Below are 27,822 nucleotides of genomic sequence, written 5' to 3'. Positions count from 1 at the left end.
TAATATGAGACCAATGCCCTCTTAATTACTAAACACTTGACGCGGACCAGAGGATGATGAGTGATCCCATTGGATCATGGGTTCCACTGTTAGCCAAGTTCAAATCTACATATGATGCCTGTACCAAATAAGAGGGCTTGAGCCCGTGGCAGATTTTTAGGAATCTCAAGCACCTGGACAATACGTAACTGTTGATCTGGCTTCCTGATCTGGAACCTGGTTATGGTCACGGGGAATTAGACAGAAGACATCTGATAGGTATTATCGAGCATACATTAAACCACGGGAGTGCATCTCCCCTCTATCACTATGAGCTACTAGTGCCTAGTATTAATATGTCAACTCACGGCGAATTCCACAAAGTCCGTAAGAGCTATTATCTATTGAGGACAAAAAGGAAGCTAAAGTAGCTGCGGGGTCCAACCCGATCCTAGATGGATTTCCCGATTTTCAAGTGGAATTTCCCGAATGCTCAACGATAACGTCGGAGAGGTTGTTCTGTAACATGCACGAGATAAGCGATCAATGCGCAGAATGCATTACTTTACCGAATCACCGTGCAGAATTGTCAAATGCATGTAGCATCATAGGTGGACAGAAACATTTCAATTGAAGCTGTACTCCGTACATAATCATCAAAATATAGCTTTTGAGAAGCTGTTGGGCCCCGAGCTTTGGACTCGTTGCCATTTTGGATCAGACAAGTAATACAGACCGGGTTTATCACCGCGTGTGCATTTGAAACACGGAAACGTTCAGCGAGATCTTGAAATCATCGTATTACTTCCTTCATTCGAGTCTTCTGGCGATGGAGTTCAAGAAATTCAGCCCCGAAGACGTCTCGGCACATAATACGGACGGTGATATATACATTGCCATCCATAGCCACGTCTACGATGTGAGCAAGTTTGCCAGCCAGCACCCGTACGTGCCTCTAGTTTACTCCGTCAAAAAAATGAAACCTATCAGACTACTAACTCTGGTGAGCGCAGTGGTGGTTCTGAAATATTTTTCGACGTGGCTGGGAAAGATGCGACTGAAGCATTTGAGGACATCGGCCACAGCGACGAGGCCCGTGCAATGCTTCCGGAATTCACAGTTGGCGAGCTAGAGGTGAGTGGATGAATCTCTTCCCCCATGATCAAGGAACAGCTTGCCGCAGTCTTGTCCTTGTAAAGAATCTATAGCTGATGGTCAGTAGAAACCCGCGCAACTGAAAGGGATGAGCGCTGATAGTAAGGCGGCTCTGACGGCTTCCAGAACCGAATTCTTCGCAAGGCTAGGGCTCATGGTAGTCTTTGCCGCAGCTGCTGCATTATTTCTCCAGCCATGGAAGAGTGAGCAGGACCTATGAAGGAAGGAAATGGACTTGGATAGTAGGACTTGAAGGAATTGGACATGAATACTCGGACATAAGAGAGTAGAGATTGCCGAGGAGCAGGAGCACAAATACAAAACAACAGATATCTCAAATGGTATCGAATAGCTAATGGACAAGGTAAATTGCATAGCCCGCTGGAGAATTGACATGTAACTAGCTGCCACGTATACAGATGGCCTCTGTGCAGCTTCTTGTCCATGTATACCAACCTTTTCTTGCTGGTCATGATTATGTCCAAACGCACACATCGGCTCTGCAAGTATTCTAAAAAAATAACCACGGGTCATCGATTAAATGGTGTATCGGTAGTGTGGGCTCTCGTCTCCCAACTCGACTAGGTCCTCATCGCTCATGCCCCTGTGCTTTTCCTGAATCTTACCAGCGTCGCGTTTTCTGTTCTCCTGCCAGTACCAATACCACATGAAGGCATACACAACCGTACCTACACCGACCATACTAAGCGAGATGGCATGGCCTTTGATGTATCGGGGCGAATCTTCGGCAGAGCTGGTACCGGTGTCAGCTACAGATAGTCGGATAGGCAAAGAGAATGTGCAAAACTCACTAGATGAAGGCGGACATGACGCCGGCAGCATTTCCCCATGTCAATTGCATAGCAGTTCCCGTGGTTCTCTTTCCATACCTCGGAGAGTTTGTGGGAAGCTACATTTGTGACTGTCAATTGCGGAACATCGTAGGTCAAAAGCTTGTGATTTGTTTCTTACCCAAGCGAGTGGTAGGCCAACAACCACATAGAGCCCTCCGGCCACGAGGAAGCACCCGAAATAATGGGCGCCCGAGGACGTATCAGCGAGAAGGATTCCATATCCAATCACACTGATAGCGCCGAAGATGACACAGAACACGCCTCTTCTTTGTATGCGGTCAGAGATGTAGGCCGCCGCCATATACGACGTAGCGCCAAGGAAGTAGCAGGGTATTGTCATGAGCTGAACCTGTGCCGGCGTCCACGATCCAAGACTTTTGATGATTGTGGGAAGAAAAAGTGAATAGCCTAACAATTTCCAGTGTCAGTCTCCTCAAAGCCATAGTCGCACACAATTCCATCCTTGATCATTGCTGGAGGGCAACCTACCGTAGAGCATGGTATCCACTCCAAACTGCCCAACACAAAACGCCCAGACTTTCCAGTCTTTGAATGCTGCCATGACATCCGGCTTGTTCAACTCCCGACTAGATGCTGTGTTACCGTACTCGCGCTGTTGCCTCGATACAGCCAGTATTTTTTCCTCCTCGGTCAGAAAATACGCGGTTTCAATATCATTCGGGAGTAGAAAGTAGGTGGCCACTCCCATGAGGACACTCGGGATGCCTTCAATGATCATGATCCAGCGCCAACCCCTCATAGATGCCACGCCATCCATGTGGCCGATGCCGTAGCCCAGCAGTCCGCCTAGAGCTCCTGCAATTGCGGCGCTGACAAATAGGTAGCCAACTCGCAATGCAATTTCCCGCTTGTTGTAGAAGAAGGTCAGGTAAACTGTCAGTCCGGGGAAGAGGCCTGCTTCCACCGCTCCGAGAAGCAGGCGGCATGCTATGAGAGATCCATATGAATCTACCAGCCCCATAAACGTGGCGACCAATCCCCACGACACTGTGATAAAAGCGATCCATTGTCGTGGAGTTAGACGCTTCAGCACGAGGTTGGAAGGAATTTCGCAAATGAGATAGGTGACAAAAAGGATGGACACGCTGACTTGGGCCTGCTCAGGTGTGAGTCCCAGGTCCTCCTCCAGCCCATATAAGCGCGCATTGCCGATGTTGACTCTGACTCATTTTGTAAGTAAAATGCATATGCAGCCAGTAATAGTAATAGTCAATGAAACCTACCGGTCCAGAAAGCTCAGCAAGTATAGGACCATAACTAGAGGTACAAGATGCATGTCAAGTTTCCGGACGAGACGCTTCTCCGCTTCGGTGATGACCGAGTCGATATCCGTGGCAGAGTCGCCGTCCAGCTGGTGGGCGACGATGGACGGTGGAGCTTCAGCCACGCTGTCAATCTTTTTTATGTCCATGACGGGCGAGAAAGCGAGCACACAGGTAGGTGTGCTGAGAAGGAAAAGCCGAAGGGAAGATCAGATAAAGGGCTTTGATCCCGTTAGAATGAATTGGAAACATGTACTTGTCATGACTAGTAAAAGAGATATTGGCTTCTATTTATCGAGACGTACGTAGCATATGAAACTTATCTTCCAAGCCCATTCGTGATTGTCGTCTTGAGAGTAGGCTTATCTCTGGCAGCCATAGATACATACGTGCATACCGGACTCTTTCGATGTACCAGGCAAAGCCTGAACGAAGGAAGCATGAGATAAACAACCAGCAGGGAAACTACGAGCGCCCGCTTGATAAGCTTAACCAATACGTTACTCTCCCAATAACAGGGGTTTACCGATGCGTGTGGGTGGGGAAAACCAGCCGCTCCCCGGCAGCCAAACCGAGTATTCCGTACTCGATAGATTAGGCTTCAAGTTGCGGGAGCTAACGTATATATCATAAAATAAAATCAACGTCATCATAAGCGCCTCCACTACGTTGTCTGAAAACAGTCAAAAACATCTTCCGTAGTATAGTGGTCAGTATGCGAGCTTGTCACGCTCGAGACCCGGGTTCAATTCCCGGCGGGAGAGATCCGCCAACCGATTAATCGGTTTCCTTTTTTTTTTTTCAGTTTCTTGATGGCACTCTTGACAATCGCGAACTCTTCCATCTTTGCCTTCCGTTGTGATAACTCGTTACATGGTTTTTTTTGGGGTTGCTATCGGATACGGCTCTGCTTCATTTTGCTATAGTACCAGTGCCATACATGAAGAAGACATCGCCTTTTAAGGTGGTGCTGACGGATGCAATGCGCATGCACTTTGGAGAAATAACATGAAGACGTTCCCAACCATGTTCGCCGGATTACGTATTTCGCATAGCATCACTGCTACCGCCTCGTTGACCGACGAGTGACAGTGGAAGGCGGCGGATCGAATGCATCGTCTTCATCCGAAATCTCATCATCACTTAGTTCAGCAGCCTTTTGCGATGCGGCTCCGCGTCGTCCCGTCTGCTGGGACTCACTGAAGTCAAGAGTCGTTTGCCTCGTCCTCATAGCTCTTGCTGGCGCTGCCCTCGTAGCCGGCTGCCTGGCTGTCGTCTTCTTTACCGGCGCAGGTGGCTCGTCGTCGGACGCCATGACAATGTCTTCTTCCTCAACCTCGCTGGGCTCCTTAGCCTTGCAGGAGCGGCTACCACCACGTGTGGATGCAGAAGTCTTCTTGGCGGTTGCAGCCTTCTTTACCGGAGCGCCCTTGGCTGCTGCTTCTGTGCGTGTGCTGGTACGCTTAGTGGTCTTCGGAAGCGGGTCCTCGTCCTCGTCCTCGTTCACGTCCTTGCTCTGCCTGGCTGTGCGAGAGGCTCTCCCTGTTGAAGGTGCAAAGCTGGGTGCAGCTATGTCCTCATATGTCCATGCGTCAGGCTCATCTTCCCAGTTGCCGTCAAAGTCGCTATCCCAAGTTGAGGGCTTAGGTTTAAGAATCCGTTTTCGTTCTGGCATGCTTCTAGAGCCCGCTCCACTTGCCATCTGCTGCTCAATCCTTGTCCTGTAAAGGTCCATTGCACTGTTGAGGTCTTCATCGTCTGACTCAAGATTCAGAAGCTGCTGGACCTGGCCGGTGAGATGTTCCGATACAAAAAGCTCCATGGCATGTTTGTCATCCTTGGACACGAACTGATTGACAGCGTCACCAAATGGCCCCTGCGGAAGTACCTTGAGTGATTGAGCCGACAAGAAATCCGATACGATCGATTCGACCTTGACTATGTCCCCTTCGGCAATATTCAGCACCTCTGTAGGGTTTACTGCGTCTTTTCTGCCTGTCCGGGTGCTCTTTCTTGTCAGCTCTCGTAAATGTGCGATAGATGTATTGGCGAGACCCACGCTGTGCCGTTTTCTTGCGGTAAAAGTACACAACATCGTTGATGTTGGCCACCTTGCCGACGAATCTGTTGGAAAATCGTTGCGGATTTTCACACTCAAACTGGCCACCCTCTGGTGCTGTATACTCGACTTTCAGGCGAATGAGCGGCAGCGGGCGATCCTCGAGCGCCTCCTCATCCGTCTGGATCGCCTCCCAGTCGGCATTTGCCTCTTCAATCATCTCGTCGACAACTTCCATTAACCGCCGTGTGACTTCCTGCCGGTTATCCTTCTTTTTTTCCAAGCCCTTGAATCGCTTTTCTTGTGCCAGGACCAGCTCTCGTGCGACGAATGGGCGCACACTTCTAAGAGGAATCTTTTCAATCTTGAAGTCCTTGCCCGTTATGCTTGCTATGGCGACATGCTTGCGGACAGCCTCGCCGGGTATTAGTGAGGTAGCTACCGACGAACCGGGCTGTATGACGTGAAACCCTGTTTCTGGGTTCCGTGTGGGATCGATCAGGCACTCGTGCTCGTGACCCCATACCACCAAATCCATCCAATCCGGCAGCACATTCTCGGGGAGGTATGATGTCGCCGTATGCGCATGGTGGTTCTGGTGCACTGTCAAGAGGTTAAACCATTCGCCTGTCTGCGATCCTGGTCGAAACCATTTGACCTTGTGGTCGCGAAATGTGCGAAACATGCGCTCGTCCCGGACGTTGCTCAGACCGAACAGGGCTAGCTTGGTAACGCCCTTTTGTAGGAGTATCGGCTTGGCTTGGATGTTATCAGCTTCGGCAATCCGGCCAAAGTAGTTGAGCAGCCCGCTGGCCTGAAGCAAATCCAGGGAACAAAAGTTTCCATCGCCCGATGGATCGTCGTGATTTCCATGAATGGAGAAAACAGGGATGGCGACATTGATGTCTGGGTCCTCGTAGTTGACGTGGGTAAAGGCACCTTCGAAAACGGATGCGGCATCGGACAAAAATTCGAGGGAGCAAGGCTTCATGCCAAGGCAATTCTTTCGGAGCGTCCGCATAACTTGATACAACGACTTGCGTGAAGGCTTGTTGTCGTGAAAAAGGTCGCCACCAAGGAGCACCATGTCGACCTGCCCAGCCAAAGTTAGCAATCAAGATGACCGCATGATTGTTGGCCAGGCGTCACATACATCTTGTGTGCGGGCAATATTCATGACTTCGTCAAACGTCTGCCAACTATCGTCCTTACGGATGGGGTCTCTCTCTTCGTAGCCCACATGGTTATCCGTCGCGATCAAGATGCGGATCGTGTCCGCCTCTGCGACAGGTCAACAGCCAGCGGAGAAAAAAAGAATATATGGAATCTAGTCTTACCCGTCATTTCGGTCATTATGCTTTCCTGCCTCGATCTTCGGGCAAATCACAAGGTCCTAGCAACAAAGCTGGACAGCCTCTCCACCCAATAGTAAATCTGCAAACATTCGCACATCGCGGGGGATCCTCCTTGAGGAGCTGACGCGCGAGGATTGACGCGTGACGAGTTGCGTGATCACGTGCACCACTTTATTTGCCGACCAGTGTGCCAGTAGACCACCACTTGCATCCACGCTTTACTTGTACGCGTGCATTTCATCTCCAGAAGCCAAACCGCTAATATGCTATTTTCGGTCATGTCTGTACTCCATGTCGGATGAAAACATGCATGCGGCCACCACTGAGGTGAGGCCAGCCCCTGGCTACGATTCTGTCGTTATTGTACCGTGCATTCACGACATAATACGCGCCCAGCATTGCATCGCAGGTTCTACCTTTTTGGTTGAAAACGTAAAGCTCGTGCCAGTTACCGCCTCTGGGAGATGGCAGATGGTGCAACTTCTTCTTAGTGATGGGGAATTGTGCATCCAGGCGCTGCTCAGTGGGCCCCTCCACCGCCTCACGGAGACGGGAGAGATATCTATGGGATGTTGTGTCCGCTTGGACAAGTTTGACATAGCGTCGAAGAGTATGGAGGAACACCAAGGCCGTCGCCGGAAAATGGTCTACTTGGTCATTGATGAGATGGTGATGGTCGGATGGAACGAGGCTTACCATGCCCTGTTGGGGGGACAAGCCATCAGCATCTCCCAAGGGGCTGCAAGAACTACTAGTTACTTGTCTACCGCAGTTGCTGTAGACCCAAAAGATGACACCAACGATGATATCAAAGATGATAACCGAGCTCAACCAGCGACTATGAGTCGTCGAGAGCCGTTACTCAAAGACAAGGATGACGAGGAAGACGCCTCTGAGGATGCGTTTGAAGCATTCGATACGCACAAGTTGCCATTCAGACCACCAAAGAATAGCAAGAATGCTGTATCAAAGCCGACTCCATTACTCCCTATTGCCCTCCCGCGTGACTGGCACAACCGCCAAGACCCGCTCAAGCTGACGACGCTGCGCTCCATTCCAAAACTCCCATTCGCTCAGAACTGGACCTGCAACGTTCTCGCCATCGTATCTTCACTATCCCCCGTCGAGGCATCCCATCTGGCTCCTCATCGCCAACGCACAGCTCGACTTGTCGACCCCTCGACGACTAAGCAGGTCCACCTCACTGTCTTTCTTCACCCAGAGGATTTCACTCCCAAGATTGGCAGCGCGGTGCTTCTCGTTGGCGTCAAGAATCACCGTTTTGACGGCGGAAGTCTCAAAAAGTATGCCAGTGATGCCAGCAGGACTGGTGGACTTGAATGGTGGTTCGAGGACCCTTGGGATATGCATTGGTGTGACGTTGCTGGAATCAAGGATTGGTGGGCAAATAGAGCAGAACAGCAATAGGGACATGTCTGGAAGAATGCCTGGTCGGCGGGTTTGTAAGTGTCGAAGATTAGCTCGTTACCTCCGACAGTTATGTCTTGTAGAGAGCTGTCAACTTGCAGAGGGGAGCCTTGGCGTCTCATTGGAACAATTAATCTGGCTGAAAGGCAAACATATTTACAGGGGAACTTCAAAAGGAACCATTCATGGCAGGGATTCTATTCTGGTATTCCGGGCCTGAAACGCTCTAAATCCGCTAGGTGAGGCCTAGCAAAGCAATGGCAAATGTCCATTTTCTTGGGGGGTGAAACCGGTGATTGCCTCGGGGCGTCATCCTTGAAGCGCGTCGAGAGACGTGTTGGTGACAGCCACAAGTGGTCATCCCCGTTGGGATCTGTAGGCATAGCGATATGGTACCCGCTGTCAGTTGAAAATACCATCAAGTGGTCGTGAACAAAGACGGAAATATTCCCAGAAGTCGTCTTGGGATCTTCGCAATCAAAGTGGCGCGCATCACCCTCCTGGCATCCTTCATCACTGTCCGTCCCTGGCTTGAAGCAAGAGACCCTTTGTCGCGGGATGTCGTCGTCGTCTTCGAATATAAAGTCAAAGCTTGCGTCGGAGACGGAGAAGGTTTTGTGCACCTCGAAAATCTGCATATTCCAGAGTCGAGTTGCCTGAGGTCTGCTGTCGCACCATGTCCCCGACTCATTGTTGCTAACTGCGGATTCGATACCTTCGACCTCTCCTGGGGGTTTCCAATATGACGCATCGAAAAAACCCATTGTAAAAACATTGAAGCATTGGATCACGACTGCGTGTAGACTGCGGTGCGGAGCGGGCCAGTCGTAATGCGACCGACTTCGTATGAAGCAAAGGCTAAATGACCCATTCGAGTCTACCTTTTGACAGTCTAGAGAAATCTCCACATCAGAGACACTTTTTGGTGTGCCGACATGGCGTTCCTGAACGTAGGGGATTTTTGAAGAATGCTCGAAGCGCGCAGTGGGAGTCCAGTGTCCTTCTTGGTCCTTTTCATATCGAGAAATGACGAATGTGCAGGCGGGGGAGACGTCTTCTGGCGACCAAGACTTGGCCCCATGCTCATCTGGAACAAACGCCAGCTCGTATCCATAGACCCAGACAAGGAAGATTAAGCCGGGCTCTGAGGGATGAAATACGGCTCCAGGAATACCGCCGAAGAGTAGATACGCGCTGTGCGGATGATGCGTTGGGGGTTCGTGCTCCATGGCCAACTCCGTGGCGACCCCGTTCCACTCCCAGATGATGGCTTGACCTCCATGGCAAGTGGCAATGAGCATTTCGGAGTTGGCGTAGCATTTTGAGAGTCCTGCTGGTAGAGTAATTCTTTTCCATTCTCGGTGCTCCATGTGGTAAATACGACTGGAGCTCGGGTAAGCCATGCCATCCGACGATGAGGAAATAACGCGAACGAATAAACAACGTAAGAGTAGGGGTCTTACAGAATACGAACTCTACCAGCTCCTGCTGACAGTGAAGGTACAGGGGAGGCGATGACCACAATAGAGTCCGTTGCTGCAACAAGCATCTCGCCTATATTTCCTTGTCGAGGATCTGCGTTTGTTGCGAATTGGATGCGTGTCCCGGCCCGTACGTCGTCCACGGCAACACGCCCAGTCCGTGGTTGCCAAAAGAGCTTCCCATCATTACAAAGCGGCTGGGGCGGATTTGCTGTGTACCCAGCATATGTCCCAACGAGCGATGTAGACAAATTGAATATAGTGTTGCCATCGGCAGGTGATCGACTGGGGGGGCTAACAATATCCCACGGGATGAAAGCTGTAGTGCACTTGGCCGTATCCGCCAGTCTGTAGAGATGGAGTGTGTCGAGGTAAAACCTTTCCATGCTCTCTTTGGCCGGATGAGTTTGCAGACGGCCGGGGAAGCGTAAGCGGCAGACTTCACTAAGGACAGCATCTTGCATCCAAATATCTCTCCATCCTCTAGAGACGAGTCGGCAGCGAATGATGTCTTTGTGACTAAGGAATAAAGCAATGCGGCATACGACTTCGGCCGGTAGGTGGACACAGGTAGCAAACTCTCGGGTATCAATTTCGAGACGGCGAACCCGATCTCGTAGGTAAATGAGCTCCCATGGCGAGAGACGGCTTATGAGCGCATCGATAGCCTCCCTAGCCCTCCTCGGGCTGGCAAGTAGTTCGTCCATCACGGTAGCCTAGGAGCCCGCCGTAATCAAGCTACCGGGTTTCGATAGATTAGGCGAAAGAAGAAAGAAAAAGGAAGGATGCAAGGAAGAAGCTCTCAGGTTAAAAAAAAAAATCACGTTGTTCCACATGGGGAAGCGGAAGCTGCTCATCTGCCACCACCAGGACTCGAACCTGGGACCTCATCATATCCTAGCATTACTACTAGTGATGCGCACTACCACTGTGCTATAGCGGCTCCATGAAGGTAGTCGGAGTCTACGTGAATGCCACCACCAGGACTCGAACCTGGGACCTCATCATTACTAGTGATGCGCACTACCACTGTGCTATAGCGGCTATGTTTCAAGATCACGTGTCAGAACTGATGCATAAGCAGTTTATCAGTCACATACCTGTAGCTGTACTTCAAACCCCGCGAGACTTTCCAGGTTGAAGCTGGTACCCCGTACCTCGTGCTTAGCACCCCACTCATGCGTGGCACTGACGAAGCAAGCTCCATCTGTCAAGTCAGCCGCCGTAACCGGGTCCAGCTCTTTATCGGGCATCGTCACTGCTTCTCCCCATGGCGTGCTCCCAACCATAACTTATCCTCACACAATAGCCTGTTTGTTCCTTTCCTTCTTTTCTGCATCGCGGCCCCTTTGTTTCTATTTTGTTTTATTTCGGGGCTCTATTCACAGCTTCCTTTTGAACCCTCGTTTCCATGCTACCGATACATCGAAGCGCCCATCATTGATGCTACACTACAGCAGCCGTGCCCCCCAACTCTACGGCCGATACATCAGACACACACACGCGAGACGGCCATGTCCGTCCCCAACGACCCTCTGGCCACAGAAGGCTTGAGATCGCTCAGCCCTGAGCCCATTGAAAGTATCAGCGATCGGGAGTCGACGTTGAGTGCCAGACTCGACGGCGATGATCCATCGGATGCATCGTACTATCAGCGCCGGCATCGGGACCGTCAGAAGAAGCAGGTCGTGAGACTGGTCGCCTTTGTCGTGGCTAATGCATTCTCCCTGTGTGCCGGGTCTAATGTACTCTTCTCTATGTACGCCCCGCTGTTCCAGTCGCGACTACACTACACGCAGCTCCAAGTCAACGGCGCCGCCATTGCCTGCTCCGTCGCCCTCTACTTGCCCATTTCGATCGTGGGTTTTCTCTGCGACCGGTACGGGGCACCGCCACTGGCACTTGGCTCCGGAACTATCCTGGGACTTGGGTATGGACTGGCCGCCGCTGTCTACCGCGATGTTGACCTCCGATACCGGTCCCTGGGCAAGAAGCCGCACGACGAGGCTGACAAAACATACCCTCTCATGATCCTCGCATTTGTCTTCATCGGTATGGGTACCTGTGCTGGCTACATGTCTAGCGTATCTACAGTGGCCAAGAACTTTGGCAAGGGAAAATATCGCGGTCTTGCTCTGGCTATGCCCATCACATGTTTCGGCCTCAGCGGCATGTGGCTCAGCCAGGTTGGTAGTATCATCTTCTATGAGACGCGGAATGACGGGTCTAAGGGCGACGTTGATGTCTTCCGCTTCTTCATCTTCCTTGCCGTACTCCTTTTACTCATGGGAATACTGGGCTCTCTCACTCTCCGTGTTGTGGACGAGAAAGAGCTCATCGATGAGGCCATTGAGGAGATGGAAAACAGCGGACTGCTTGATGGCTCCTCCCTCCTCGGCCAGTCCGAGCGAAGCTATGGGGCTGTCGAGCAAGCTGCGTCGACGCACGACGAGGACGGCTCTTTCGACACCCCCAAGGACGATGATGCCAAATGGAGGAAAAACTGGGTCCTCAATGCCGAGACTCGTCGCTTCCTTTCGGATCACACCATGTGGCCCTTTGCCATGTCTTTTCTTCTTATGGTCGGTCCTGGTGAGGCCTTCATCAACAATCTAGGTACTGTCATTGGTACCCTGAGTCCGCCGGAGGAGCAAGTTATTTTCAGTGGGACATCTGCGGCTACTCATGTGTCGGTATTTGGCGTTACCAGCACGATCTCGCGCCTCGTCATTGGCACTCTCACCGACATATTTGCCCCGTCGCCCTCTACCCAGCATGCCCAACTCGGGCCAGCCCAACATTCCTCTCCGCTGCGACGCATCTCTATCTCTCGTGTCGTATTCATGCTCTTTTTCGCCATTCTGATGGCAATCGGGCTCCTCTTTCTCGCTTCCGGCGCCGCCCAGAACCATGCCGATCGCTTCTGGGTCGTGTCTGCACTTGTCGGTGCTGGTTATGGCGCTATCTTCAGTTTGACGCCACTGATCGTCACAATCATCTGGGGTGTCGAGAACTTTGCCACCAACTTCGGCATCATTGCCACGGTGCCCGCCTTAGGCTCCGTCTTCTGGGGCTCTGTTTTCTCAGCTGTATACCAGCAAGGGGCAAGGTCGGTGAACACATCGCCGGACCAAGACGACGAATTGTTTTGCTACGGGAAACAGTGCTACGCTTCGACATTCTGGGCTGAAGGACTCACAGTTTTACTGGCATGCGTGCTGCTAGTCTGGGCGTGGAAGGGTCGAGGCGGGTGGCAGCAGAGAGGCATTGTTATTTGAGTTTCTGCTGCCAGAACCCCTCAGGAACGCCTCGCACTGCCCCGCCTTGATGTCAACAGCATTAAACGGCGTTTATTGGAAATCTGCGGCATCATTGTTCTAGATATTCATTACTTCCAGTAGCTACTAGTTGTATTTGGTTGTTTGCGTATTGCCTGACCTACATGAATCCATTTTTGTTAGCCCAGGTATCGGTCGGTAAGCGTGTTCAATAGGATGTCAGTCGAATCTCGGGTGTGTTACATTCGTGCGCTTTGCCTAGAAAATAATTTCGTTTGTCGGTGTTGCCAACCCTGTTGTGCCTTTCGACTGCATCGTAGATGCGAAGAAGGCAAGATCCCCTCATCGATGATCTGCACTTCTCTGCACCGGCTTCGCGTATTTTCGTGCCCGTTTCTGTCTTGCGCCTTCAAGTTCCATGGAGGAGGGGGGCGAGGGGGGGCGCCGATCCGTAAGGGACCTTTACTGCCCTATTATGCATATACCGAGGCCGCTCAGCCAGTAGAGGGTGGTCGTTCCCGAGACTGAACCCCACCACCACCCCAATCACGAGATGCTTCCAAGCGCAATCTGAGCTGCGTGTGACCCTCCATCTTAGGCCTTCTCAGTCTCACCCTGTCACGTACAAGTTCATCTACCACCAGTCTCTCTCGCGCTCTCTTTGCAGGTGTGCTACTCTTCAACCATTCACCTCCCATATCCGCCCCGCCCCTCCTCTAAAACCGCCAACCCCTCCAGATTTTTCACCCAGCCAGCCACTCATCATGGCCAGCCCTTACCAGCGTGAGCTGGACGTTGCTATGGCGGCCGTTCGTGTGGCGGCGCGCATGAGTGAACATGTTATCGGCAACAAGGACAAGGGTGTGATCCAAAAGGACGACCTCAGCCCTGTGACTGTGGCCGACTTTGCCATCCAGGCGTTTCTGGCATCCACTATCAAGACGGCGTTCCCCGGCGACCGCGTCGTGGGTGAGGAGGATGCCTCGCAGATGCGCACCGACCTGTTACTTCTCGAGGGTGTTTACAGCATTCTCCGATGGGCGGCTGGCCACGGAGACTCGGATGAGGCCACGGCTGCCCGTGAGGCATTTCCTGGGGACTGCCGCATCCCTGAAGGCCGGGAGAATATATGCGACATCATTGATGAGTGCGGTTCAACTAAACCGGCTGCTACTGGCAGGACCTGGGTCTTTGATCCCATTGACGGAACAAAGACTTTTGTTGAGGGTGGTCTCTATGCCATCAATGTTGCCTTGCTCGTCGATGGCAAGCAAACTCTGAGCGTCGTTGGTTGCCCTAATCTGTCAGTCGACGCCAAGGCTCCTCTAGGAAATTCGGACGTCTCACCCTCGGGATCAATTTACTCGGCAATCAAGGGCCACGGTGCCCGAGTCCAGCCCCTTGATGGCAGCTCTGAGCCCCGAACGCTCAAAATCCAACCCGACGGTCTCGGTCTCTCCGACACTCGATTCGTCTCTTGCACTACGCTCACTGATTCTGCCCTCGATGGTATCCACGACGCTGTGGCCCGACGCATCGACGTTCCCTTCCCCACCTGTGACTTGCTCCCCTGGGTCGTCCGGTGGGTTGCCGTTGCCGCGGGCCTAGGTAACACAATCGTGTGGGTTTACAAGCGCAGGGATCGGCTGGGGAAGATATGGGATCACGCTGGCGCCATGCTGCTGTTTGAGGAGACGGGTGGTCACATCACGGATGTCCTCGGGAAACCTATTGATCTAGTGGCGGGCCGTAAGATGGTTGAGAACTACGGCTTTGTCGCCGCACCCCAGGGGCTTCACAAAAAGGTTCTCCAGACAGTCCAGGATGTCCTAAAAGAGCAGGGTCACGAGGCGCTTCTTGCCTGAGACGCCTTATACTAAAGGGAACCAACAAGGCGTCGAAACGAATTTCAACACAAAATAAAAAGAAAACAAAAGAAGAGAAAAAAGCAACAGCAATGTCTACGAATCACGAAGGGAAAAGCACGCCAAACAATCACGGGAAATGAACGAGGGTATTGAGATTAATTGACGGTGAATAGACACAAGTGACCTCTAACGAGAGGAGACAAAAAAAAAAGGGCAAAAAGGAAACACGGTGTTATTTGCGTTCGAGATGGCTTTTGCAAGGACAAAGCAAGGAGCAGCAACAAAAGCAGTGGTTACTACTAGTAATAATAATTCTCTTTTCTTTTTCTTCAGTTGCCGTCGGCTCTACTCTTAAGACCTTGGATCCCGGCAATACGATGCAGAACGCATTCTATAACATCTGTGCTGTCTCAATCAAAAAAGAAAATCTGCTCCTCTCAGAGGCGCTCTCTCCGAGGCTCAAGGAGAAATGTATGCATGGAAAAGATGGTATGGCCTTATGAAAGTCAATGTACGGAGTACTGTGAGGCCAAATGGGAGAACTGAGAAGATGTAGTACGCGGGCTGGCGTGAAACTGATGCATGAAGTCATAGAATGTCCAATTACTTTCATTTCCGTCCTGCGTACATTATATATCATGTACAGATACGTGACGTGATTCACCAGATCCATACATATCACATACATGTACCTGTAGATACCTCAATTAGTCCTTGAGAAGCCGTGCATTACGACGATACGGTGTAGACGCAATGATCCAACCACGCATGACGCTATATCAGCGAGTGGAAATTCGATACTTGAACAGTGTCTTGCGTGTCCTGGCCGTTCTCTAATCCATGCTGATTCAAAAGCGTTTTGGGCTGCCAAGACATACACAAGATTCCTACCGATATCTGTGCTTCCTGCTGGCGACAACACACGATGATCTGTAGACGTGAATACTGTGATCTCTGCCTACTGGTCCGTCCTAGGTCGATGAGTGTGTCTCGGATGCTTGATTTATTAAAAAGAAAGGAAATCTATCTCTATAAGGCTTTTACATATGTGAGTGTAGTAACAGCCCCTATCCACTTGGTCATACAATATTAGGTATCAGGTGTCACATATCCCTGGGTTTAGGGTATCATGGGCTTAGGGCTCTTCTCAGGTCGAGAGTCAAGAAAAGAAAAAGAAGGGGGGGGGGGGGAGAGAGAGAGAGAAAATCTGTTCTGTGCTCTTGAGAACACCCATTCATTCTTCGTAAATATATTAAATAAACAATTTCTCGCTTCTATTCCCCACTAGCCCAACTTTTCACTCAATGCCGAACCCGACATTTGCAATAGTCTCTTCAACTGATACACCACCCATGCATCTTTAGATCGAGCAAACGCGTCTTGACTATGGGCTCCGCAAAGGGTCAAACAGGGAGTACAATCTCAATGATGTGACTGGCAACTATGCGGTGAGAGTATGCTGAGATGTATCATCCACAATGTGCCGTATTCTATATTTCTAGAGCCGAGACGAAGAAGTCTTTTCCTCGCGAACAATTAAACCAACCTGCCTATCTGGCTGGCGAAATTTCTTTCTGAGAATTTTTCCAGCCGCGCTCTTTGGAATCTCGTTGATGACCTCGACTTCGCTGATCCACTTGTGCCTCGTCTTGTTACTCTTGACGTACTCTATGAGGTCGCGGGCGACGGACGTCTGGGACTGATTATGGCGGGGGTGCAGAACAACAAAGGCCTTTGGCCTCTCACCGGCTCTTTCGTCGGGTATACCGCAGACAGCGCAGTCTACGACGTCCGGGTGGCCGAGAAGCAGGTTCTCGATCTCTGCGGGGGCGACGGCAATGCCCTTGACCTTGATCATCTCCTTGATGCGGTCGGTGACGGAGAGGAGGCCGTCAGAGTCAAAGTAGCCGATGTCGCCGGTGTGCAGGAAGCCGTCGGCGTCAAAGGTCTCGGCCGTGGCTTGGGGGTTGCCGATGTAGCCCATCGTGATCTGGGGACCGCGGGCCCAGATTTCACCTGGCTGGCCGGCGGAGCAGTCCCTGTTCGTCTCCGGATCGACGATGCGCACCTCCGTCGACGCAACGACGCCGCCAACCCGGGAGGCGTACCGGTAGCTATACATGGACGGTGGGTGGAGGGTGACGCACGAGCACGACTCTGTCATTCCGTACGCCTGCTTGAAGCCAGTTCCGGGAAATTGCTTTTCCAAAAGGCCCAAGATCTCGTTGGAAAGGGGCGCAGCGCCGGACGTAAAGCGCCGGACGTGTGACAGGTCGTACTTCTTCACCAGATCCCGCTCCCTGACCAGCCGGATGAGAATCGGGGGGACCAGCAACAGCTCCTTGATCTTGTACTTCTCTACTGTCCGTAGCATGCGCTCCATTGTGAAGCCAGAAAGCACATACACATTGGCGTTGAGGACCATTGGCAAGTGTAGCTGGTGCATCACGCCGGTGATGTGGTAGAAAGGGAGCGCCGCGAGGATCTGGTCTAGGTCTGGCGTGGTCAGTTGAAGAACCTGCAGACACTGTGCGATCACGTTGGCGTGAGAGATCATGACGCCCTTGGGCAGCCCAGTCGTCCCGCTGCTGAAGCCCAGGTAGGCACACACTTGGCTGGTAGTCTTTCCCGGCGGCAGCTGGAACGGGGCGATTAACGATGCGTCACCTCGTTCCTTTGTGGCCCGGATGAGGCTCCGGATGCTCCTCCTTGACGGATCCCCGTCTACCTCGTCGAAGCAGAGAATTCGGTCTCGTGCCAGTCCAACCTTATCGGCTGCACCACACGCTCGCTGCCAGTTGTTCTCCGTGGCAATGAGGCAGCTGGCCTTGCTGACTGTAAGTGCGTGAGCGAGCTCGTCGACAGTGTAGTCTGGCGAGACGCCGCAGGCGATGATGCCAGATCTAGACGCCGAAAGCATGGCTGCAGGATACATGATTGTGTTTGGGGAGTACACAACCAGGGTGTCACCCTGACGGAGACCTACATCTTGCACGAGAGCCGTAGAAAGGTACGTAGTCAACGTCTTCATCTCCCGAAACGTAATGTGCTCGCCTGTGAGGGCATCCGTGAATCCCTTTCCATCATCATCCTTCCCCATCATATGAGGAGCGGAGAAGATCCATGACCACAGGACCACATTTTGGGGGACTTATGTATAAGAGCAGCAGATATTAACATCCCGAGAGGCACCATGGAAGAGTTGCTGGAAGACGTACCATGGATATCAGGGTGCTTAGACTTGAAAACGATTGACTGTGCCATTATTCCAGCTGATTCACATTCGAATATTTCGTTCAAAGAAAGAGAAGAGGGGGGGGGGGGGGGGAACAGAGGAAAGAAGAAGGGGAGAATAACCGGAAAAGAAGTTCGTGATTAGTTAAATGCGGGGGGGGGGGGGAACAGAGGAAAGAAGAAGGGGAGAATAACCGGAAAAGAAGTTCGTGATTAGTTAAATGCGGGGGGGGGGGATCTCCCCACATGCTTCGGCAGCTTCGCACCTCCCCAGCTTACCGATCGGCAATAATACCAAGAGCCAAGAGGGGGCCGAGAGACTGCCAAGAGCGGTCCAAGCGATGTCTCGGACTCCACAGAGCTGACAATGGGAATGGTCGGAACAACGAGTGCACCGCAGTTTGCCTACCGAGAAGGAACCACGGGGTCATATCGAAAGACGCGGTGAGTGATTACATCTGGGCACCCAGAGCTACAGGTATACGGATACTTGCGAATAATGAGAATCGAAAACTCGGAATATATCATCTCTCTAACATCGTCTGCGTATAGCTCCATGAAAGGGACACGCCGTCAGCTTGATCGCGTGTAAGAGACTCGGCTGAAATATTGACTAGTCTTTTTTCTCGGCCATTATGAAGTCTTGAGTTCACGTTTGGAACCTGGTACTTAGCCGTCGGATATTCCTTCTTTTCCTCGCCCTTGTGGCCAACACCCTGATGGGAATGATTGGTGTTGACGCTGGCCGACAATTCGGTGCTCTGCAAGGCTGGGCTTCGAGGTCTCCCTAGGTTCTCTCCACGAGGCGGAGAGAGATAACTTCGGCCGTCGTATTTGCCCTAGAGTAACAGGAATAAACAAAAGACGAATCGCAGATCTATTAGTTCAAAATAAAAGATGGAACTTATACGACATGGAGTATAGCAACGTCAACAAGGCTCCGCTTCCGACCACCAAACGCCTTTCTCCTTATTCGTGCTAGAAAATGAGTGTGCAAGCTCAAGTAAAGTGAAGTGTCGCCCTCCCCCCCCCTTTTTTTCCCTTCCAAAATAACCTCTTTCGTTTCCTTCTACCCGTGTACACTATAGTGTAGTTGTAGGATAAGGTATATCCTGGGGATAAGCCTCCTCCTGGGTGAGGAACTGTTCTAGGTCGAACTCTCGCAGACCAGGCATGCTCGCGAACAGGTCGTCTAGCCAGACGGTCTCTGCGGCACCCATGACGGGTGGTTGTTGCTGGTCCTGAGGTTGCTGAAGCTGCTGCTGCTGCTGCTGCTGCTGCTGCTGCTGCAGTTGCAGCTGTTGCTGCTGCTGTTGCAAGAGTAGCTGCTGCTGCTGGAAGGCGCCGCCGGCACCGGCAACGCCCCGTGGAGATGTGTGCATGTCTAGTACGATGCGAAGGTCGCGAGCATCTTCCTCCTTGCGACGCTGGTGGAAGAGGGTGAGGAGATAGGCGGTGTCGTAAGCCTCGCGGAGGGTCTCACTGTTCCACGAGTCCCTGACGAGCTTGAGGACGGCGAGGGCCTCGCCGACCATGGCCATGGAGGCACGGGTGTCGACGGCGAGCAGGAGGCAGACAATCTGGAAGGGGATGTTGGCGGCGTGGTGCCAGGGCAGGTGCTGGTCGACCATGACGCGGGCGGCGGCCAGGGCGCGGCGGGACAGGGCCAGGATGCTGTCGACGTGGCTATGAATGGCACCCGGGTGCTGGGCGCGCAGGCGGCGAAACAGGCAGAGGACCAGGTTGATGTAGGCCATGACGACGGCCGGGACCTCGAAGCCCTGACAGTCGTCGAGGAGGCGGCCCAGGTCGGCGTCGAGGTCGTCGGCCGAGCGGGTCTGGTTGGGATCGAGGGCCTCTGTCAGGGGCATGAGGGCTAGCAGCTGCGAGGTGTAGTCGCCGTCACGCGGGGTGATGGCGCGGGTCGAGACGCCTGACAGGGTCGTCTTGGAGCGGCCCAGGTCGAACGAGGTCCAGATGTTGAGGTGCTGGGCCATGGCCCACAGGCGGCGGCGGGTGTCGACGCTGACGGCCTCGCGCGACCCCTCGTCCAGGACCGTCTCCCAGGGGCCCTCCTGATGGATGCGGGCGGCGTCGGCCACGTGCATGAGCGTGCAGCTGGCCATCCAGGTCATGTGCGGCGACGACGACATGCGCAGGTAGGCCACGCGCAGCACCCACCCCGTCACCGTGTCCATGGAGACGCAAGGGTCCAGGACGGCCTTGTCCAGCAGGTCACGCGCCGTCTCAACCAGGTCCGGTTCCACCGCCGGCGGCACCGTCACCGAGAAGTGCAAGCCCAGCGCGGCCACGCCGCACAGCACCTGGTCGTACGGGTCGGGCACGCTGCCTCTGGCCCACCGCTCGTCGAGCCGGCGGAACAGCTCGGGCCGGTCGATGAAGCCGTAGACCAGCGCCACCTTTTCAAAGTAGGTCTCGGCCAGCTCGACCATGGTCTCGCGCGAGAGTAGGCTGGTGATTGGCAGGACCGTACCGGGCGGCAGGCCGACAAGCCTCTCGCCCGTGTTCCAGGCGAAGAGTCGCAGCCTGGGGGCATTGTTGGGGTCAATCTTGAGACCCAACTTGCGCGCGAATGCTGCGCCTGAGTTGGCCTCGACGGATTCGACGTGCGCCGAGTCCACCAGCCGTCGCCGTCCCGACTCGTGGACCTGATCCGGCGGCAGCGAGGTCGCACGCCTCGCCGTCGTCGTCATGGTCGGTGTCGATGTCGTCGTGCTCGGCCTCGAGGGCAGCTTGTTTGAAGTCACCGTCCCATTCACGCCATGCGCACCGTGACCCCCCCTTCGCGCGTGGTCGGGGGACGAGGCGGCATAGTAGCAGTCGTACTCGTAGCGCACGCATGTGTTGCACGGGAGATGGCCGTCGCATCGTCTCTTACGCTCACGACAAGGACGACAGGCCACCCTCGCGCGACGGCGCCTCAGTGACGCGTCGGTATCTGAAGTGTTGTGTTTATCCGGACTCATTTTTTTCTCCCTTTTTTTTTTTTGCCCTCCCCCTCGCTCACTCACTTTTCCTTATAATTAGTCACGGAAAATTGTTCCGGCATGTTGTTTTCCCGTGCAGATGATGGATGAGATGCAGGTTGTGGTGGAGAATCGACTTGGCCACGGCTCGGCTGCTGCGGCATCAGCGGGGCTCCTACGTCGGCTTCATTACTACACGAATGCCTTCGTTGGTTGTAGTCTCGAACAGTCATCGCCCCGAAGTGGAGCTCGTCCATGCTAGACCACCAGTCGGGATGACGTTTCCATTTCCATTTACTTCCGTACAACGCTATCGCATCCGCTTCGTGCCGCAATTGTGGGCTGCGTCACACTTTTCCCTCCTTTTTTTTTCTTCTTTCCTCTTCTGCGGCCCCTCCTCTCGGTTTTACTCCCGTAGTTAATTCCGAGTGCTATAGAACGTTGCCCCGTTTTTATCTCGTAATAATACGGCATACAGTATTAATGGCATTTTATTACATGTACGAGTACTCCGTACTTGTAGCATTATTACCAGGTATATTGTACGTCGCCCATGATCAACGCCACAACTCTAATTGGGGGTTTCTTTTTTTTTTTGAGAAGTAATGTCTGATCTCTTACCTTATGCGATTCTTTCAATCTATAGTGACCGAGAATCCTAGACTGATTAAAAGTCCGTTATTGGCAGCTGACGATGCAGATTGGCCAATTGAAAGTCGCTAATACACAGGAATCGTTGAACTGCTGACTGCTTTCGGCGGTAATATACCGTAGTTGTATTAGTGGGACACGCCGCTGGTAATGTTGGCGGTAATATGAGGGCATAATACTGCTGTGCCTCTACGCCGGGGGCTCCTGACATCTCTACCATGGCAGCTTGCTCCTTCTCTTCATCGAAATAATGGCTGCGATGAAACAGCATCTCTTGTCCGTCTGCATCTTCAGAGTATCTTAGTGTCTACAACATGATCTACAATTACCATTACCACGATGGCTATCACACTGGGTGACGACGACAGCAAAGGAAGCCCTCGACAAAGAATAGCTCTCGCATACATGGCGGGATTAATTGCTGCACCCTGCCTTGTGGCCGTGTCAATCATCGAGGGTTCAAGGCGCCCTTATTCCGCGGATTTGCTGTTACCGGTGTAAGTCGGGTAGTGCGGGTATTGCGGTGGACATCGTCCTCCGCCTCAGTTCTCCCCAGGTAGAAGGCTCTCTGCTGACATGATTAAAAGGAATTCATTCAAAAGGAAAAGGGGAGAGGTTCAACATGAGATCAGAGACGATTCTGCAACTTCATATTGATCATCTTTCCTATTGAGAAAAGGAAAGAAGAAGGAATAAAGAGCGATATCAACTTTTTTTTTTTTTTTTTTTGGTGTTTTCAGCAGATCGTCAGAGCTCCATTATGACTGCCGCAGTGGATATCACGCCCAGTGGCAGCTCTGATAACCCGACCAATCACGGTGGTGAAAGGGATGGCCACCACCAGCCGCCAGCTCCGATAGACGGCGGTACTCGGGCCTGGCTTCACGCCTTCCTGTGCCACATGGTCTTCTTCAACACCTGGGGCATCACCAACAGCTACGGCGTCTTCCAGCAATACTACACGCACACTCTGGGGGTGGGTCCAAGCAGCATAGCGTGGGTCGGCGGGCTGCAGATGTTCCTCCTCCTGGGCGGCGGCGTGCTCTCCGGGCGCGCGTCCGACGCGGGCTACTTTCGGCACTGCCTGTTCGCCGGGGCCTTCCTGCAGGTCATCGGCTTCGTACTCCTGTCGTTCGCCGACCGGTACTACCAGGTGCTGCTGAGCCAAGGCGTATGCGTCGGCCTCGGCCACGGGCTCCTCTTCACGCCGTCCCTCTCGGTGACGAGTTCGTACTTCAAGGCCAACCGGGCGCTGGCCCTGGGCATCTCGGCGGCCGGGGCCTCTACCGGCGGCATGGTCTACCCGGCCGTGGTCAGCCAGCTCCTCGGCAACCCGGCCGTCGGGTACGGGTGGGCCATGCGCGCCGTCGCGCTCATCGTACTCTGTACCCACATCCCGTCCCTGGTGGGGTTCCGGTCCCATCTCCCTAAGCGTACGGGGAGGCAGCTCATCGACTGGCAGGCGTTCCGCGAGGGACCCTTTGTCTGCTTCACCATCGGCTTCTTCCTCCACTTCTGGGGCCTGTACATGGCCTTCTTCTACCTCGGCATCTACGCCAGGCAGACGCTCCACGTGGAGGACACGCTGAGCCTCATCACCATCATCAACGGCGTGGGCGTTGCCGGCCGCGTCGTGCCCAACATGATCAGCCAGCGCACCATCGGTACCCTCAACATGGCCATACTCTTCTCCGTCGCCTGCAGCGCGTGCGTCTACTGCTGGGCCGCCATCCGCAGCACGGCCGGGCTGTACGCCTGGGTCGTCGTGTACGGCATCTCCTCCGGCGCGATGCAGTCCCTCATGCCCACGCTCGCCACCAGCCAGGCTCACGAGCCTGACAAGGTGGGCACCTGGACGGGAATGGTCTTGACCATCGTCAGCTTTGCCACGCTTACCGGTCCGTCCATCCAGGGCGCCCTGATACAGGGGGATGGCGGTCGATACCTGTGGGCTGAGGTATTCTCGGCCTCTTCCATCGTTCTCGGCTGCATGTTCCTCGTCGCCAGTCGGTGCTACAGCGTCGGACCTGTATTTGCTGCCAAGATATGACCGGGGTTTTTTTTTGGGTGGGGGGAGAGGGGGGGGGGGCGGGACGCCATCCACCATTCGTGCATCGTGCATATAGCATATTTACGAGTACGGCATGAGAACTGCAGCAGGCATGACATGATAATACAAAGTATGGATATACATAGTATGGATATACATATAATATGAATGGGGGCGCCAGATCAGGACCCCCCTTTCCTGTTCACAGGGCTGGATGGTCCAGTTGGCGGCTTGGGGAGTGGGGGAGGGGGGGTGGAGTTCCACACGGTTCCGGTCCCGCCCGCTCCCACCCTCTCCACTTTTGAGTCTCGACTGGAGTACGAGATGCATTGTACAGCGTGTATATGTACGTGAAGCTTGGCGGGGCTTACAGATTACACAACAGAATACGGAATTTTGCAGTTGGAGAATTTATCATGTTAGCCTAGACTTGGCTTTTGTCTATACAAGTTGGGAGGGTCTAAATTTAGATAATGAGAGATTGCAGGAAATAAGAAGTTGGGTAGTACCTCGAGAAAAACAGGAGACAAGCACAAGAACAAGTGAGATTTTCGCAGCTGACGGAGAGGCACTGAGAAGAAGGCGCCATGTAGTAAGTACAGTAATGGAGAGATTACGAAAAGGGCATTTATAACCATCCTTGTTACGATTGGCGACAACCTGGATGACTGTGTCCATTCAATGATATTACCGTCTGCCGTTACGATTGTGGCACCCAAGATTGTATATGACTAAGCAGCCAGAGGCTGCTCCCATACTCACATCTGTAGATAACCTCATAGATAGATTTCCTTTCCTTTTGAATAGTCAAGCACCGGGACACACACTCATCGACCCAGGACGTACCAGTAGGCAGAGACCACCGTGTTCGCGCAGACGGGTCATCGTATGTTGTCGCCAGCAGGAAGCACACGATTCTGGCTGCCGGGTAGCTGCAAGCCAAAGACATTGATGACTGCTGTCAACAGCGACGTGGTGGTGACCTATTACATGGAACGTCGGTAGGTCCAGGTATCGCTCTCCAGTATTGGTCGATGAAAGATCTCTTGGGCTTTCGGATGAAGTCATTTCGTGTTGGGTTCTGAATCCGGGAATAGTAACTAATCCGTTGCTGATGCTGAAGCCATTGACATTCCTAGCAAATATTACTCCCCACATGTAATAGAAACATGGGGTTTATTTTTTTCCCCCTCAGTTGCGGGGAACGAGTGAATGGGTGTATCTCTCTCCTCTCTTTTTGACTCCATAACAGACCCCTGATTTTCTAGTTCAATACTTAGTGGATTGGGATCTTCCAGGGCTCAACTCTTTTTGAACCTCGGAGCGGGTCCTTTGTTCGAGCAATTCATACCTGTATTATTACTCGTACAGCCAAGGAAGAAGTGAAAAAGAAAGAAAAAAAGAACGCCATATTACTATGTATGTACTCGTATAGTGCGTCGGCTCCCATCCCCGGCCAAGTCGATGTGGCAGTTGGTATCACCATGCTTCGAAATCCGATCTGTGAAATTGCCAATCAGGTATGCGAAGGTGCGGGTAGTTGACTGATGCAACAATACAGGGTAGAGTTGAGACACTAGAGGCCGACAAGGCTCGGGGAAGTGTCACCTGCCACCGGCGTCAAGCCTCCACGATGCGTCCATACACAGCACAATGTACAAGTATAAGTATTACGGGATGGCGAGTTCTTCAATCGATGGTGTATTATTGGGGGGGAAAAAAAACTAAAAAAAAAAAAAAAAACTGGCGATTGTCAGTCATGGGAAATTATCATCCTATCAGACGTAACTCAACACTCTCGACATTTGTCATTCACATCGTCTGACTGGACGGGAAGAGTCTGACTGGTCGTCTTGGCCAAAGATGATGAGCCCTCCCAAATTGGAGAGGAGCACGTGAACAGGCTGCAACGGGGTGGGCGTGCATGGAAGAAGGATGGAAGAATTGCCGGGGAGGAGGCGAGAAACAAGCGAGGGCGCGAGGGAGGAGACTGATAGGCAAATTTCTCAAGGAGCACATGGGACGAATCGATCGGAGACCCAATGAGAAGAATGAGAGATGAAGAGAGGGAAGAGAAAGGGAAGGTAAAATATCTTGCCACCAATGATGGATGTCCGATTGCCCCAAGGCATGAACTAAGACACAAAGAGAGGTGCCTCGTGACAGGAGAAAATTCAAGCACGCGTACGACGACAATCATGTCAGGGCACCAGTCTAGTACTGACACCCCTATTGATGATACTCGCGAATATTGACAGCTGGCAACCCCCCCAACATCTACGAGGATCGGGGCCGTACAGTATTACCTCTCACTAGCAGAGGCGGTGGGGGTCACCCCCCGGGAAAGGGCGAGAAAGCAGACGGTCGACCCCTATCCGGTGCAAATGGCATGTAGAAGCGCAAGCGGAAGCGCGGTCGGAAGCGCGATCGGAAGCGGTCTTGGGAGGGATCGTGATACAGGAAGCAGAGAGATGTCGGGATTCGAAGTTGGGTAGTAATAGCGATTAATGTACGGAGCATTATTACCTGCACGGATACGCATAATATAACAATGCTAATAATACCACCTGATAGCAGAGCCGTATCGCACCAGCTCAGAAAGGAAATCCGGAAAGGTGGGGGGCTGCGGATGGGGGAAACCTTGGAATCAGCGGCGGTGGCCCGTGGGCAGAGAGGTAATAAGAAGGACGACAGCCTGGACAGGTGACCGGGATGGCCGGGGACTAGCGGTACATGCACTATTACTCGTCGTACCTGTACGATTTCTCACTGCCGGCTCACCGAATAGATACACAAAGGTACCAAGGCCCAAGGGACGGCTCCCTGCTTTTCCCTTCGCTCTGATTCAGAAGCCGAGGCCGGGAGAGAAGAACGGAAAAGCAAGAAGGATAACTGGGGGGATGGCATTCCTCTTCCTAGTCAATTGATATATGGGGAGGAAAATGTCATCTGTCCACGGTAAATACCACTGGAGCGTGTCTCGTCAGAGGGTTTCCCAAACATGCCATTACCTTTTCCATAGGTGACAGAATATCGACCGTTAATATGCCACATGGAGGCAGCTGTTTAGAGAGAGAGAGAGAGAGAGAGAGAGACAGAGAGAGAGAGAGACAGAGAGAGAGAGAGAGAGTGTGTGTGAATGAGTCCCGGCCTGGCCGAAACCGGAGACGTGGCCAGTCCACAGGCACAGCACAAAAGCAAAAATAAAAAAAGAGAGACATGGAACGACAGGGGAATTCCTTCTTGGAAACCCGGGACAAAGGCAACAGAAGGCTCCACTCACACCCCCAGGAATTGAAAGATGGACTGGAACTTGGGTCCTGACTTTTGGTCTCGATCATTTGCCCAAGAATCGAAACGTGCAGAGCAGAAGACTGCATCCGATACCATGTGGTGCGAGCCATCAGAGACTTCGGAGCACCCAGAGAGCTCAGAGTAGCATCGGTGCAATGCTGCGAATGCGCGGTGCGACCAGCTCTGATACGGGATGCCGACCAAGCCGTGAAGACTGCTTGCAGGTGCATTGGAGCCGCGTGTCGCAGCTCGGGCTGTGCAGTGTAACCCTCCCAACCGCCCAACCTTCCGTCTATGGACTGAGGGATGGATATATCGTAGGGCTCTATACGAGTTCAAAGTCGTGCCATCCACCTCCTGCCATCCAGCCTCCAGGACGAAGTGTGCCCCGGTCTGCAGATTAGTTCGGTGAGCTAAACCTGCGGGGCACATGCGGACACCTGAGAGGTGGTGGAGGTTGGGGCAACGACGATGCCGGGGGATACTGGGGAGATACCGAGGAGCTACGGGCTACAGCCTACGAGTAACACGCCGACCTCCATCTTTACCTGTACGGTAGTCTACAGACGATGGGCTGTATCCCGTGTTTAAACCTCGACTGATTCCTCGGATGGCCTATCACATCCGTGTCCATCCTGCCAATGCTCTGATCTGGGCTCTGGGCAGCCTGAAAACATCAGGCACGTGCCAGCCAACACACCACACCCTCCATCGACTCCTTGCCATCTTCCCCCTTTAACCCTTGTCACACAACCCGCACCCACACACACACACCCCCCCCACCCTCTTCTTCTTCTTTTGCCTCTGTATCGTGCTCCGGGGACATGTTCCGCTCGATTCTAGAAGCTGCTCCCCCCCCTCCCCAT

The 27,822-nt window shown here is 52.9% G+C and overlaps 10 protein-coding genes across 10 annotated transcripts; 4 read left to right on the top strand and 6 right to left on the bottom strand.

Annotated features, from left to right (window-relative positions):
- Positions 1 to 808: 808 nt before the first annotated feature.
- GMORB2_4696 (cytochrome-b5 reductase) lies at positions 809 to 1,113 on the top strand (the record flags this gene model as incomplete). Its single annotated transcript, XM_035466670.1, has 2 exons — positions 809 to 928; positions 970 to 1,113. Coding segments are annotated over 2 exons (264 nt in total), but the record flags the coding sequence as incomplete, so codon positions are not given.
- A 558-nt stretch (positions 1,114 to 1,671) lies between these two features.
- Positions 1,672 to 3,420, bottom strand: GMORB2_4695 (Major Facilitator Superfamily; the record flags this gene model as incomplete). The annotated part of the gene is made up of 5 exons (XM_035466669.1): positions 1,672 to 1,888; positions 1,947 to 2,044; positions 2,107 to 2,396; positions 2,478 to 3,169; positions 3,233 to 3,420. The coding sequence occupies 5 exons, from the start codon at positions 3,418 to 3,420 to the stop codon at positions 1,672 to 1,674; spliced, it is 1,485 nt and encodes a 494-aa protein (XP_035318217.1).
- Positions 3,421 to 4,334: 914 nt separating this feature from the next.
- Positions 4,335 to 6,674, bottom strand: GMORB2_4694 (double-strand break repair protein MRE11; the record flags this gene model as incomplete). The annotated part of the gene is made up of 4 exons (XM_035466668.1): positions 4,335 to 5,239; positions 5,331 to 6,243; positions 6,484 to 6,611; positions 6,668 to 6,674. 4 exons carry the CDS (start codon positions 6,672 to 6,674, stop codon positions 4,335 to 4,337), a joined length of 1,953 nt encoding a protein of 650 aa, XP_035318216.1.
- Positions 6,675 to 8,310: 1,636 nt separating this feature from the next.
- Positions 8,311 to 9,662, bottom strand: GMORB2_4693 (FBOX protein; the record flags this gene model as incomplete). Its single annotated transcript, XM_035466667.1, has 2 exons — positions 8,311 to 9,496; positions 9,577 to 9,662. The coding sequence occupies 2 exons, from the start codon at positions 9,660 to 9,662 to the stop codon at positions 8,311 to 8,313; spliced, it is 1,272 nt and encodes a 423-aa protein (XP_035318215.1).
- A 1,446-nt stretch (positions 9,663 to 11,108) lies between these two features.
- On the top strand, positions 11,109 to 12,872 carry GMORB2_4692 (transmembrane transport; the record flags this gene model as incomplete). The annotated part of the gene is made up of 1 exon (XM_035466666.1): positions 11,109 to 12,872. The coding sequence occupies one exon, from the start codon at positions 11,109 to 11,111 to the stop codon at positions 12,870 to 12,872; it is 1,764 nt and encodes a 587-aa protein (XP_035318214.1).
- A 764-nt stretch (positions 12,873 to 13,636) lies between these two features.
- Positions 13,637 to 14,737, top strand: GMORB2_4691 (3'(2'), 5'-bisphosphate nucleotidase; the record flags this gene model as incomplete). Its single annotated transcript, XM_035466665.1, has 1 exon — positions 13,637 to 14,737. The coding sequence occupies one exon, from the start codon at positions 13,637 to 13,639 to the stop codon at positions 14,735 to 14,737; it is 1,101 nt and encodes a 366-aa protein (XP_035318213.1).
- A 1,501-nt stretch (positions 14,738 to 16,238) lies between these two features.
- Positions 16,239 to 17,675, bottom strand: GMORB2_4690 (Acyl-CoA synthetase (AMP-forming)/AMP-acid ligase II; the record flags this gene model as incomplete). The annotated part of the gene is made up of 1 exon (XM_035466664.1): positions 16,239 to 17,675. One exon carries the CDS (start codon positions 17,673 to 17,675, stop codon positions 16,239 to 16,241), a length of 1,437 nt encoding a protein of 478 aa, XP_035318212.1.
- Positions 17,676 to 19,056: 1,381 nt separating this feature from the next.
- On the bottom strand, positions 19,057 to 20,688 carry GMORB2_4689 (C6 transcription factor; the record flags this gene model as incomplete). The annotated part of the gene is made up of 1 exon (XM_035466663.1): positions 19,057 to 20,688. One exon carries the CDS (start codon positions 20,686 to 20,688, stop codon positions 19,057 to 19,059), a length of 1,632 nt encoding a protein of 543 aa, XP_035318211.1.
- A 1,684-nt stretch (positions 20,689 to 22,372) lies between these two features.
- On the top strand, positions 22,373 to 23,662 carry GMORB2_4688 (solute carrier family 16, member; the record flags this gene model as incomplete). The annotated part of the gene is made up of 1 exon (XM_035466662.1): positions 22,373 to 23,662. The coding sequence occupies one exon, from the start codon at positions 22,373 to 22,375 to the stop codon at positions 23,660 to 23,662; it is 1,290 nt and encodes a 429-aa protein (XP_035318210.1).
- A 2,945-nt stretch (positions 23,663 to 26,607) lies between these two features.
- On the bottom strand, positions 26,608 to 27,186 carry GMORB2_4687 (uncharacterized protein; the record flags this gene model as incomplete). Its single annotated transcript, XM_035466661.1, has 2 exons — positions 26,608 to 26,630; positions 26,946 to 27,186. 2 exons carry the CDS (start codon positions 27,184 to 27,186, stop codon positions 26,608 to 26,610), a joined length of 264 nt encoding a protein of 87 aa, XP_035318209.1.
- Positions 27,187 to 27,822: the final 636 nt, after the last annotated feature.

This window comes from Geosmithia morbida (assembly GCF_012550715.1).
Source record: "Geosmithia morbida isolate 1262 chromosome Unknown scaffold_22, whole genome shotgun sequence".
NCBI lineage: Eukaryota > Fungi > Ascomycota > Sordariomycetes > Hypocreales > Bionectriaceae > Geosmithia > Geosmithia morbida.
Note: the sequence above shows the minus strand (reverse complement) of the source record. Positions and strands in the feature narration are given on the sequence as shown.